Raw genomic sequence first — 12838 nt, 5'->3', positions numbered from 1 at the left:
GAGGGGGCGGGGCCCAGGAGCCACACCCCCTCCCCGAGACCCGGGCGGCGTTCGGGTCGCGAGCCCGCGGACTGGGCCCCGGCCCTGAGCGCGGGCCGAGCCCCCCGCCCCCTGACGTCCGGGGGTGCCGGAGCCGACCCCGGGGCGCGCGGCGTGAGGTGCCGGGAAGGGAACCCGGCGGAGGGCGGGTCACGTACAGGAAGCGGAAGCTCGGGCTGCCCCCTCGGCTTTGCCCACCCTGCCGAGGACCCGGGCTCTGCATCCCCCACCCCCCCGTGCCCCGCGTGGCCCCGCCGAGATGGCCCGGCCCGGGGACCCGCGGCGCCTCGGCCGGCTGGTGCAGGAGGGCCGGCTGCGCGCTCTGCAGGAGGAGCTGCGGGCGGCCGGGGGCGGCCGGGGCCCGGCCGGGGACACCCTGCTCCACTGTGCCGCCCGCCACGGACGCCTGGACGTCCTCGCCCATCTAGCCGAGGCCTGCGGCCTGGACATCGAGGCCGCCAACCGGGACTACAAGCGGCCTCTGCACGAGGCGGCCTCGATGGGCCACCGGGACTGCGTGCGCTACCTGTTGGAACGAGGGGCGGCGGTGGACCCCCTGAAGAAGGGCGACTGGTAGGTGGCCACGGTCCAGCAGCACACACCTCCTCCCAGAGTCCGTGCTCCGATACTGCGAGGGCGGGTCGTAGCTCTTCTCAGCTCCCGGTTGTCACCCAAGTTGTCTATTGCCCCCCAACTCCTCCCTTCATGTGGCCAGATAGGGGGTTGTGTGTACCGCAGCCCAGGATATGATGTTCTTCCGGCGACTTCTAGCTGGATCCCTACTTCACAGCCGGCGTTATCGGACCATAGGAATACGACTGAGACAGTGCAGGCACAGATCGACCACTGTGTGGTTTTCACCTCTTGCCTTGCTGTGACAACCACCGTCAGCACACTCCAGAAACTCTACCCTCACACAAATTCAACCTCCTTTGCTAGATTGGATTTACTTGCTTATTTATTTATGTGTTGGTGCTGGGGCTTTAGCTTTTTTGCTCAAGGTCAGTGCCACACCACTTGAGCTACCCCTCCGGTTCTGCCTTTCTGCTGGGATTTTAATTGGAAATGAGAGTTTCAAGAATGTGTTTGCCTGGGCTGGCTTCCTCCTGAATGGCTAGGATTAATCCACCCATGCCTGCCTTTTCTTCACTGTGTCTGCGCCTTCTGAGGCGACAGACTTCTTAAGGCTGATTGCACAATGAAGTTTCCACTTCAGGTGGTTCCTGATCTCATGACAAATAAAAAACAAAACAGAACCACAGGGGCTGGTTATGTGACTTAGTATTTCAGCCTTTGACTTGTATTTGTATGTATGAAGCCCTAAGTTTGATCTTCAATATCACAAAAGAAGAAAAAGAAAAGCACAGAAGAGAATGATATAAAGTTCATCTTCCCCACTAGCGGAGAAAGGTAGACCTGGTCCTGTATGGTTCTTATTAGTTCTGTCCCACTTCACTACTAATCTGGGTCCCAAGCAGTTTTGCCTCCCAGCTACATATAGGTGATATTCAGTCATATTCCCTTTGTTATATCTCCTAGGTTCCTTACATCATGCAGAGGATTTGCCAGTCAAAGCTCTTTTTCCTTCCTCCAAGACCCCTGAGCCTTCTAGGTTGTCCATCTATGCCAAGGAGATGCATTTCCTGAAGACTTGCCCTCTCATTTTTAATGCCTCAGTTTCCTTCCCTCTGATGGCTTGCTCTGGTTGGCCTTAGGACTCCTCTGATGATGGCTTGCACAAGGAAGAATCTTGAGGTGATCCGGGTTCTTATGGAACATGGTGCCAATCCACTCCTGAAGAACAAAGATGGCTGGAACAGTTTCCACATTGCCAGTCGAGAAGGCGACCCTCTGATCCTCCAGTACTTGCTTGCTGCGTGTCCAGATGCCTGGAAGACAGAGAGCAAAATTAGAAGAACTCCTCTGCACACCGCAGGTACAGCCAGCAGCCCTAGGCAGACAGGTACAGATGTGTAGTCACTTCACCCAGCACTGCCTACATCATCCTGTTCAAGTGGCCTGCAGAGAAATGGAGGTTTGAGAAAATAGATGGTAAGGAATAAGAATGTCTTGGGGGGCTGGGAATATGGCCTAGTGGCAAGAGTACTCACCTCGTATACATGAAGCCCTGGGTTCGATTCCCCAGCACCACATATATAGAAAATGGCCAGAAGTGGCGCTGTGGCTCAAGTGGCAGAGTGCTAGCCTTGAGCACAAAGAAGCCAGGGACAGTGCTCAGGCCCTGAGTCCAAGGCTCAGGACTGGCCAAAAAAAAAAAAAAAAAAAAAAGTCTTGGGGCTGTATAGGACACACTTCTACAGACGGTGTAACTGGCTAGGTGCCTTTCTTGTGTTAGTATGCTTTTCATGTGTATCCATCTTACCTGCCTCGTTAGTTCGATGGCAAATTGGTTCTGTTCCTCTCAGCCTTTGACCTTCAGTAGAAAACCCACCCTGTCTCTTGAGCAAATGTCTCCATCAGCAAAACAACAATGACACAGAATTACTGTAGGCATAGAGGTCATTATGTGAGTTCCTCAGCACAATCGTTGACACATGTGGGCCCAGAATAAATAGTTACTACTATTTTCTTTTTTAAAAAACATTTTTTACATTGTTACTGAGGACAAAGGGGAAAAAGACAATATTTCCTCCGTATCCTTAGTATTACCTTAGTGTTTTATGTTTAAATAAATACAAATGGTTGGGCTGGGAATGTGGCTTAGTGGTAGAGTGCTTGCCTCGTATACATGAAGCCCTGGGTTCGATTCCTCAGCACCACATATATAGAAAAAGCCCTAAGGGGCTCTGTGGCTCAAGTGGTAGAGTGCTAGCCTAGAGCAAAAGCAAAAGCCCAAGCCCTGAGTCCCAAGCCCCAGAACTGGCAAAAAAAAAAAACAAAATAAATACAAATGCTTATAGTTACATGAGCCCCAATGTCTAGTGGTAATGACAAATATAATGTAGGATACAGTTTTCATTTTTTATAACTATTAAGTTATATATTTGTAGTCTATTTTAAAGTATGAAAAATGTAAAATTGTTGTTACTGTTAGGGGTGTAGGAGTCCAGAACAATAAAGTTGGAAAATAACCTTGCCCTACTAGGTGGTATGCTGAATGTAGTTTCTCTAGAAATTCCTGTGATGTGATATAGTATAAATAATACAATCCAATTATTTTCTAAACACAGTGGCACTTAGGGATTGGAAGAATATCTTCTCAAACATTGCAAGTAAATAGAAAAACATTTCTTTAAATTTTATAAATTATTTGGCCTCCTCTCCCTTCACACAGATCTGGAGATGCTTTCCTGGAGAAACAGCACCCTGCCATTTGCCCCAAATAGGTGGAAGATGTCAAAATATTTATTATTGAATATTGTTGTTTTTAGGAGAGGGACTAAGTTCCTGGTTATTTTGTAAAGATTATTGCAAACAAGCAAAATGTTTTTGCATTAACTGGGTGAAAGCTGACTGGCCTTGGAGTTTTACAGCACAAAAACGGGAAGCTAAGTTTCAGACTAGAAGTTTGCCATGAAAGTGCTCATAAAGATAAGATAATTGAAAGGAGGGCCGTGGATCAAGTGGTAGAGCCCTAGCCTTGAACAAAAGAGCTCATAGACAGCGCCCAGGCCATGAGTTCAAGCCTCAGGACCAGCAAGGAGAAGAAAAAAAGATAACTCGATAGTCGTACATCCCTAAAGTAAAAACATCATTATCGCTAATTGAGTTGAATTTCATTTTTTCGGGCAGTACAAGTATACGTAATTTAAGTATTCCTACACCAGAAGATTAAGGCAGAAGGGAAAAGCAGGAGGAAAGAAGAACTTTCTGTTTATTTTTGTGGTGCTAGGGGTCAAACTCGGGGCTTTATGCATGCCGCATGCCAGGCAGACATTCTCCCACTGAGCTATACCCCCAGCCAAGACGCATCCTTAGTATACGGTATACCTAAAAGCTCCAATTCTCAACTCTCTTTTCTCAGCAATGCATGGCTGTTTAGAAGCAGTAAAGGTGCTTCTTAAGAGGTAAGAGCAAAGCAATAAATTGGGGGAAAATATTATTTGTTAAAACATTGTAACAAGAAGCTAATACTGTTTTTATTTAAAGACCTAAAGTATCACAGACTGAACAAACTCTGTAAGACTTAATAACATTGCAAGGAATGGCACTGTCCCTAAAGGAGCGTATAACTCAGTATACCATAGAGTAAGAATCTCAGCACCAGCAATATTGAAGGTGCCACTTCAATAACAAGGGGAGAATAAGAGTTAATTGCATACTGTATATGTTTTTGGTACACTGGGTATTGTATATATGCCTGCCTGATCTAGGGAAGGGAAAGAAAAATGAGGGTGTAAGATATCACAAGAAGTGTACTCACTGCCCTATTACCCCTTTTGCACAACACCTTGTCAACAAAATTTAATTAATAAATTTAAAAAAAAGAGTTAATTGCAAGTAAGAGATATGGGACAGGATAGCACATCTGAGAAACAGGAAGAAGCTCAGCATATGCTGAAGCCTGGGCAGTAAGCCAGTGTGGACTCTGTAGACCATGTGAAAAAGTTCAGGTTTTATTCTAAGCATAAAATATGCTATTGGAGGGGCTGGGGATATAGCCTAGTGGCAAGAGTGCCTGCCTCGGATACACGAGGCTCTAGGTTCGATTCCCCAGCACCACATATACAGAAAACGGCCAGAAGCGGCGCTGTGGCTCAAGCGGCAGAGTGCTAGCCTTGAGCGGGAAGAAGCCAGGGACAGTGCTCAGGCCCTGAGTACAAGGCCCAGGACTGGCCAAAAAAAAAAAAAAAACAAAAAAAAATGCTATTGGAGGGCTGGGAATATGGCCTAGTGGCAAGAGTGCTTGCCTTGTATACATGAAGCCCTGGGTTTGATTCCTCAGCACCACATATATAGAAAACGGCTAGAAGTGGCGCTGTGGCTCAAGTGGCAGGGTGCTAGCCTTGAGCAAAAAGAAGCCACGGACAGTGCTCAGGCCCTGAGTCCAAGGCCCAGGACTGGGGGAAAAAAAAAAAAGGAAAGATGCTATTTAAGACAAGATGTGATTAAAAAAAAAAATGAACAGTTTTCCAGGATGGTCAACCCTTAGGTTGCGAAGGGTTTCTGTGAATCTGTTTGGTGTAAGACAAAATCTATTTGGTGAGTAAGACAAAAATGATGGTAGCTAGACACAGACAATGGCTAGGGATGAAGAGGAGGACTTGGAGGTGCCTTTGAAAGTGGAGTCCATGGGGCTAGAGGATTAACTTGCTAGAGGAGGTGAGAAGGGCTGGAGGTCTAGCTCAGTGGTAGGACACTTGCCAGCATATGCAGGGCCCTAGTATCTCCAGCACAACAACAAAATAAATGGGTAAAAGGAACGAGGAGAAGGGAACATCAGGATGACTTTAGCATGTGGTGTCAGGGCCATTTGCTAGGAAATGGAACACTGAGAAGAGCAGCTTTTTAGATGGTGTTGAGTGTTGTGTGCCTAAGAGATACCTAGATGGAGCTCAGACAGGCAGCTCGAGGCCCACATGGGCCTAGATAGAAATGTGGGGTTCAGCCACAGAGAGGATGCTTTGAAAAGATAACCGGAGGAGACATATGGATAGAGAACCCAGGACCCCAAAACATTGCCATGATAAGGGCCTGACTTCCACAAATGAGGACATAATTTACTTTCTACAAATTTATAAATATTCTCTTTATTCACTCAAGAAACATTTTTTTTCATATATTAGGCTTTGAGTGATGAGTATATATAGTCCTGTAGACCCCTAGGCCAATGTGGAAGACACGTACTGATAAATAATCTCACAAAGAATACCCTTGAGCTGGGCAGCGGTGGCTCACGTCTGTCATCTTAGCTACTCAGGAGGCTGAGATCTGAGGATCGCAGTTCAAAGTCAGCCCAGGCAGAAGTCTGTGAGACTATTATCTCCAGTTAACCACCAGAAAAACCAGAAGTGGCACTGTGGCTCAAGTGGTAGAACACTAGCCTTGAGCTGAAGAGCTCAGGGATAAGTATCCAAGCCAAGAGTTCAAAACCCACTACCGATAAAAAAAAAAAGAAAAAGAGAATACCCTAGAATTACAAGCCAGGCATAGTTGTACACACTTGTCTAATACCAGCACTCTGGAGGGGAGGAAGATCACCAGTTCAAGGCCAGCCTGGGATACATAGGTTTTAAAAAAAAAAAACAAAAACAAAGTCTAGAATAAGGAACTGTACAGAATGCTGAGAGGGCAAAGGTCCTCGTGTAAACTGGGGGTGTGAAGAAAGGTCTCTGTGCAGGTTCCATTTTGACATTTAGAGTGAGCCTTGAAGGATGGCCAAAGAGGAGTGGAACAGAATGTCCCACGCAGAAGGCCAGCAGGTGCCAAGGCAGGAAGGCCTCAGCAAGGGGAAGATGAGGACAACAGGACCATGGCAAGCCCTGGGGGTGAGGACACTGGAGATGTCACATGCAGGCTTTTGCAGATTTGGGATTTTTGTCCTTCGTGCAGTGGAGAACAATTGCACGTTCTTAGGGCCATTGACTTTGTGGGAGAGGGACGGTGTCTGCCTTGGGGAGCGGTGGGGGGAGGCAGAAATGAATACAGGAATAATTAGGCTGTTGCCAATTGCTGTGGTATTAGCCCACAGACAAGGGGAAGAAGGGTATTGATATTTTAAGTAATTTGGCTGCAGCACTGAGAGATTCAGGTAATGGATTGGTTATAAGAGAGAAGGAGAAAGGCAGTGGAAAGAATAGCTTCAGAGCTTCTGGCAGGAGAAGCTGGAGAGCAAAGGGCCATCACGGGGGAGGGGAGGTTAGAAGAGGGGCGGCGGGTCCTGAACCCCTAAAGCTCAGTTTTGATTCTAAGGTGGGGAGGAGAGGGACAGTTTCACACAGATACAGAGGATTTGTCTGGCATACAGTGTACTTACAGGTGACCAGCTGTTTGATGAAGTGAATACTCTCAGCTCTGTAATTCTGGGTTTGGGCTGTAGGTGCCAGTATGAACCAGACTGCAGAGACAACTGTGGCATCACCCCATTTATGGATGCAGTTCAGTGTGGTCACGTGGACATAGCCAGGTTGCTCCTTGAAAAACACCAGGTATCAAGATGCTTTTGTTTTATTCTTTCGATTCTTCTTACAAATTTTAGATTGCTAGGATAAACAACACGCTTTTTTCCTGCGTTCTAAGTGTCAGGGTGTCCGGCTATAAAATAAAGACAAATTGAGTTTCTTCAGATGGTTCCTAGAAGTATTAAGTAATGTAATGTACATAGAGTAGTTAGCAAATTAAGTATTCCAGAAATAGCTCTTATTAGTGTTTTCTCAGTATTTAAAGCAGACAGAGAAAGCTTATTTAAAAGGGAAGGGAAAGCAGTGAAATTGACTCTGTGGAGAGGAGTCCCAAAGATCAGTGTTCAAAGACAGACTAGTCCTTTGACGGCAATAACAGCAACAAAGTTCCTTCTCAGCACTTTCAGCACTGTGGCCAGGAGTATTGACTCCTCTGGTTCCTTTTTCTTTCTTTTTAAAAGTATCTTTAAGTAGTTGCACAAAGGAGTTGCTATTCACCAAAGCAGTTTGAGTACAGTGCATCTTGATCAATGTCACTGGACTCATCCATTTTTGGTTAGAGCCCTCAGAGAATCAGACAAAAGCTCCGCATCCTCTGCCCAGAGGAAGGCACAGACACCAGGTGTATGGACCCAGGTTTCACCAAGCAGGTGTACGGGCCCAGCTTTCTCTGCTTCTGATCTTTGCTCCTCCCATCCACAAGGCTTGCTCTTCAGCGGAGGATAGCCTGGGAGCGCAGGCTCTGCACAGGGCAGCTGTCACCGGACAGGATGAAGCCATCCGCTTCCTGGTGTCTGATCTTGGCATTGATGTAGACGTGAGAGCAACCACAACCCAACACACAGCACTTCACTATGCAGCCAAGGTTGGTATTTTCTCATGACAGTGTCCCTACCTTACTTTGACTTGCATTATTCCATTGGTGGATGGCTCTGTCATTCTGTTTTGTTTTGTGTTTGTCAGCTGTGGGGCTTGAACTCAGGGCCAATGGATGTTGTCTCTGAGCTCTTTTGCTCAAGGCTAGCATTCTACCACTTTGAGCCACAGCTCCACTTCCAGTTTTCGGGTTGGTAATTGGAGATAAGAGACTTATGAACTTTATTGCTTGGCTGGCTTTGAACCTAGATCCTCAGATCTCAGCCTCCTGAGTAGCTAGAATTATAGGTGTGAGCCACAGATGCCCAGCTTGTAATCCTGGTTTTTATGGCTTCATTTCTGTGAATGGTAATTGGGCTTTATACCCCACTCCTAAAATTTTTGTTTACAGGAATCATTTAAAGCCATAAATGTCTGTTGTCTAAAATTCCTAGCTCTGTATATTATTCGGCATTCAGAAGGTAACTGGGAAGAGGGGAGTGGCATTCACTAGTCTCTCTAGCTGTTTTCAGTGTGGGCAATCTCCCATATGACCAGTCCATTACTTAGTTGTCCCATGCTTGATTTTCTAGAAGCAAAGATTTGTTTTTTTTCATCATCTGCACTCTTCTGCCCTATTTTCCCCTCTTGAAAAGGTGGGGAGGGAAAGATGAATGGATCCAAAAAATATGGTACTTATACACAATGGAATACTACATAGCGATTAGGAATGGTGAAATACTGTTATTCGCAGGGAAATGGTCAGAACTTGAACAAATAATGTTGAGTGAGACAAGCCTAGAACACAGAAAACAAAGGGGCATGATCTCCCTGATATATGACTGTTAACAAAGGGAGACGGAGAGACAGTAGAGACCAAGTCTGTGAATACTGTATATGTTCTTGATACATTGTATATTGCATATATGTCAACCTGACCTAGACAAGGGATAGAAAAACAGGTCGTAAGATATCACAAGAAATGTACACACTGCCCTACTATGTAACTGCACCCTCTTTGCATAACACCTTGTAAAAAATTTATGTCCAATTAATTAAAAAAAAAATCAAGCTCAAAAAAAAAAGAAAAGAAAAGAAAAGGTGGGGAGGGAGGCTGGGAATATGGCCTAGTGGTAAGAGTGTTTGCCTCGTATACATGAAGCCCTGGGTTCGATTCCTCAGCACCACATAGATAGAAAATGGCCAGAGGTGGCGCTGTGGCTCAAGTGGCAGAGTGCTAGCCTTGAGCAAAAAGAAGCCAGGGACAGTGCTCAGGCCCGGAGTTCAAGGCCTGGGACTGGCAAAAAAAAAAAAAAAAAAAGTGGGAGGTGTGTAAGGATGGGCTGAGGGTCTTACCTGCCACAAGGGGAAACAGGTTAGTGTTTTCTCCAGTTTTCAGGAAAGACTGAACCTCAAGCTTTGATTTTGGTTTCATCACAAACTCACAGACTAACATGCAGAAAGAATATATAAACTGCTTCATAACTAACAAGGCTAGCTGCAATAGAATTCTCCTTTATAAGAGATTATATGGTCTTTTGTCATCTATATCTGCACTGAAGATTTTAGTGAGAGGTATATTGGCCTGGGAAATTTTGGGATTGTTGGTTTTATACAAATAACAAAATTTACCTGGCTTATGTTGATGGAACCCAACTGTATTAGGTCACTAATATGCCACAGAAAGTTGATCATCTAAATCCTAATAATGAAATGTGGCCAAGATATGTAACCATGGATGCCGTTTTGAGAGTGATGAATCATTACCCTTTAGCTGTACAGTTTTAGAAAAAGTGCCTAATATGACTAGCGTTTGTTCAAAGGTTTGCTTTTCTCATCATCACAGTGATAATGAATTTATTTCAACACTCAGGAAGGACACACAAGCACAGTTGAGACTCTCTTATCCTTGGGTGCTGACATCAACTCTAAAGATGAACGAAATCGATCAGGTATTGCATGTGTGAACAAAACACCAAGTTTCTTACTTGGGGCTGAAAGTGTAGCTTCGTGGCAGAGTTTGTACCTAACATGCACAAAACTCTTGAGTGTCATCTCCAGAACTGCTAATAAAAAGTGTTGTGGTAGTGTGCCGCTATAATGCAGCACTAAGGCTAAGGCAGGAGAATCCCATGTTCAGGCCTAGCGTGGGTTACATAGCCAGAGACCCTGTATCAAAAGAAGAAAAAAAAAAGAAGACATTGGCTTAAATATTATTCTTAAGTATCTCAACTTTTTCTTAAAATAACTTTTCCTGTGTTTGCAAAGTTAGAGATCTGCCTTGCCAATGGTGATGCCTGCCAGCTTTGTTACTATTGTTATTTTAAGTCAGAATAATAGCTGTGGCATAAAATCATTTCCTTCCCCTCCCTTCTTCCTTTTGCAGTACTGGGAATTGAACTCAGGGCCATGTGCTTGCTAGGTAGGTGTTGTACCACTTGAGCTATGCCCCTAGTCTTTTTGGCTTTTAGTTTGCTTTTCAGGATAAGGTCTCTTGAAGCAACTTGGCTGGGACTGGCCCTCCTGTTTCTGCCTCCCGAGCAGCATAGCATGCACCTCCACCTCCGACTTGTTTCTGAGATGGTTTCTCATTTCACTGTGCCCTGGCCAGCTTCAAATGGCAACCTTCCTCTCTTCTGGGACGTAGAGCCATGCACTAGTAGGCCTGGCTATTTTCACTGTACCACATCAGCCACGCTCCTAGCCCTTTAATTATTTTGCATTTTTTCTTCTGAAATAGAGTCATATAATAGTCCAGACTGGCCTTGAACTTGAGATCCTCCTGCCTCTTATACCTGAGTAGCTGCGAGTGTACCACCATGCCTGGCCATAAAGTCACTCTCCATCCAATCCGTAAGGACACCTGCTGTGGAGACACTGCATAGGTTTGGGGTTCAGGAATATTCCTAGAGTTTTTGTTGCTATTTTGTTTTTGTGCTGGGGATCAAATCCGAGGGCTTCATGCTGGGCGTTTGATCCACCACTGAGCTATACAGCCAGCACGGCTTCTTCACACTTGGACTTGAGAATAAACTCTCTAGTAGTATTCTGTGAGCCAAAGGACGTCTTGAAAGAGTCCAGGCGTGGATGTGCCCAGGCGACCAAGTCAACAATACCCGTGGACTCTCAGGCCATTAGGACTCTTCAGTGCTAATCTCTACACCTACTGGTCAGGAGGTTTGGTCACTTCATTCTCATTCAGTGATTTTTACTTAGAGAATTCAACAAAATGTTGAGCAAGTTTTGTGTTCCATTACAACTGTGTTTAAATGGCACATAGAAGAGAGCCTGAGAAGGACCAGTATAAATGCTTATTAGATTCTTTCTTCCTGGTTTGTTGTCTTTAAGAGTATTTTCAACCCAATCAGGTGCAAACACATTGTAATCCAGTAGAGACAAAGTCATCGTGATACATTATGAAAATATACAACGTGTGTAAACCAGGTGCCAGTGGCTCATGCCTGTAATCCCAGCTACCAGGAGATTAATATTTGGAGGCTGGCAGTTCAAAATCAGACCAGGCAGAAGTGTCTGTGAGACTCCATCTCCAAAGCAATCACCAAAAGGGTCAACTAGAGGCATATAAGCAAGCTGAGCCAAGTGCAAGGCCCCGAGTTCAAACCCTGACACATAGACACATACACAACACGTTTAACTGGACAAACATTTCTGTTAGGTCTGTGTACCTGCAGGGGTCGTGTTTGTGTTCTAAGCCCAGATCCCTTTTGTCTCTCTCAGCCCTGCATCTGGCCTGTGCGGGTCAGCACTTGGCTTGCGCCCAGTTTCTCCTGCGGTCCGGGCTGAAGGATTCTGCAGACGTAACGGGCACCTTGGCTCAGCAGCTCACACCGAGAGCAGACATCCTGCGAGGCTTTGACCCTGCGCCATGACAGAAGGAAGGTCCTATCCGAGACAAGAAAATGCATGGCCATTTCTACTCTGCTGCTTTTCTTCAGTCATTAATGGATGCGATGGAATTAGTCCTTAGCCAGTGTTTTCATCCCCCCGCCCCCCCCCAAAACCTCGCCTGCACCTCCGCACACACCTCTCCCACGACAGACTCCCCCCCCCCCACCTCCCGTGACCCAGGAATCTGGGTTCCTGCTGTGTTGTAGAATCCCCATCATGGCCATGGTCCTTCTGCAGTCCAATTAGGAAGGGAATCTCAGCTATCCTTCCAGAAGTGTGTAACATGCATAAATGTGTCATCATTTTCTCTGAATCTCAAAGTGTAATTACTCATCCAAGTCAGTCTTTTAAAAGTGGAATGCATCGATCCTAAGGAAGATTTAATAACCCTTTTGTTCATCGTAATCCACAACTACTTACTGCACGCTGACATTATTCTCAGCCTGTGCTGGCCTTGGAAAATAGCAAGATTTTCCACTTCCTCCTGATTATTCTCCCTTGGAGGCAGATTGCTATTCCCAACTCCCAAACGTGAAGGATTGAGGTAGAAACTCGATCCTTGTCTTGCGACCTCTCTGGGCTGGTTGGAGATAGGATTACCAGTTGATTACTGTGTGCGGGCCTTTGGGTGTGGACACGGTCCATACATGCAAGTGAGCCAAAGGTCAGCCCATAACTCGCCTGCCTTCCCCTCACCACAAACAGAGCGCTTTCTGGGTTTTTTCCTTTTCTTTTTAAGACAAGCCTGTGCAGCCCAAGCTGGCCTTGAACTAGCATTCCTCCTGCCTTAGCCTCCCAAGTGTTAGGATGACAGGCATTGGCTGCTGCATAGAGAGCTGTTTTCTTATTTGCAGCCCCGTGCATGCACAGCTAGTTCCTGTGTGTCCCTTTGCTCTGCCCTTACACACTAGCCAATGACTGTCCCGCGCATGTCACACGTGTTTTCTGGTCAT

General features: G+C 45.9%; 1 protein-coding gene across 2 annotated transcripts; it reads left to right on the top strand.

Annotated features, from left to right (window-relative positions):
• Positions 1-283: 283 nt before the first annotated feature.
• Ankrd16 (ankyrin repeat domain 16) lies at positions 284-12439 on the top strand. 2 transcript variants are annotated; one of them, XM_048367749.1, is made up of 7 exons: positions 284-612; positions 1755-1975; positions 4025-4067; positions 7040-7148; positions 7825-7986; positions 9850-9928; positions 11715-12439. In XM_048367749.1, exons 1-7 carry the CDS (start codon positions 299-301, stop codon positions 11864-11866), a joined length of 1080 nt encoding a protein of 359 aa, XP_048223706.1. In that variant the 5' UTR covers positions 284-298; the 3' UTR covers positions 11867-12439. The 2 variants fall into 2 exon arrangements, with proteins under 2 accessions (XP_048223706.1, XP_048223707.1); XM_048367750.1 differs by lacking the exon at positions 284-612 and adding an exon at positions 1192-1437 and having other exon boundaries at positions 1752-1975.
• The last annotated feature ends 399 nt before the right edge of the window (positions 12440-12838 follow it).

This window comes from Perognathus longimembris, chromosome 18, assembly GCF_023159225.1.
Source record: "Perognathus longimembris pacificus isolate PPM17 chromosome 18, ASM2315922v1, whole genome shotgun sequence".
NCBI classification, from domain to species: domain Eukaryota; kingdom Metazoa; phylum Chordata; class Mammalia; order Rodentia; family Heteromyidae; genus Perognathus; species Perognathus longimembris.
This window is presented reverse-complemented; position numbering and strand designations above follow the sequence as displayed.

Bases quoted from the DNA above. Each gene is read 5' to 3' on its own strand.
- Ankrd16 (XM_048367749.1), top strand. From the start codon at position 299: ATGGCCCGGCCCGGGGACCCGCGGCGCCTCGGCCGGCTGGTGCAGGAG. The intron at 1,976-4,024 runs GTACAGCCAGCA...CTCTTTTCTCAG, and splicing joins AACTCCTCTGCACACCGCAG to CAATGCATGGCTGTTTAGAA. The intron at 9,929-11,714 runs GTATTGCATGTG...TGTCTCTCTCAG, and splicing joins AGATGAACGAAATCGATCAG to CCCTGCATCTGGCCTGTGCG.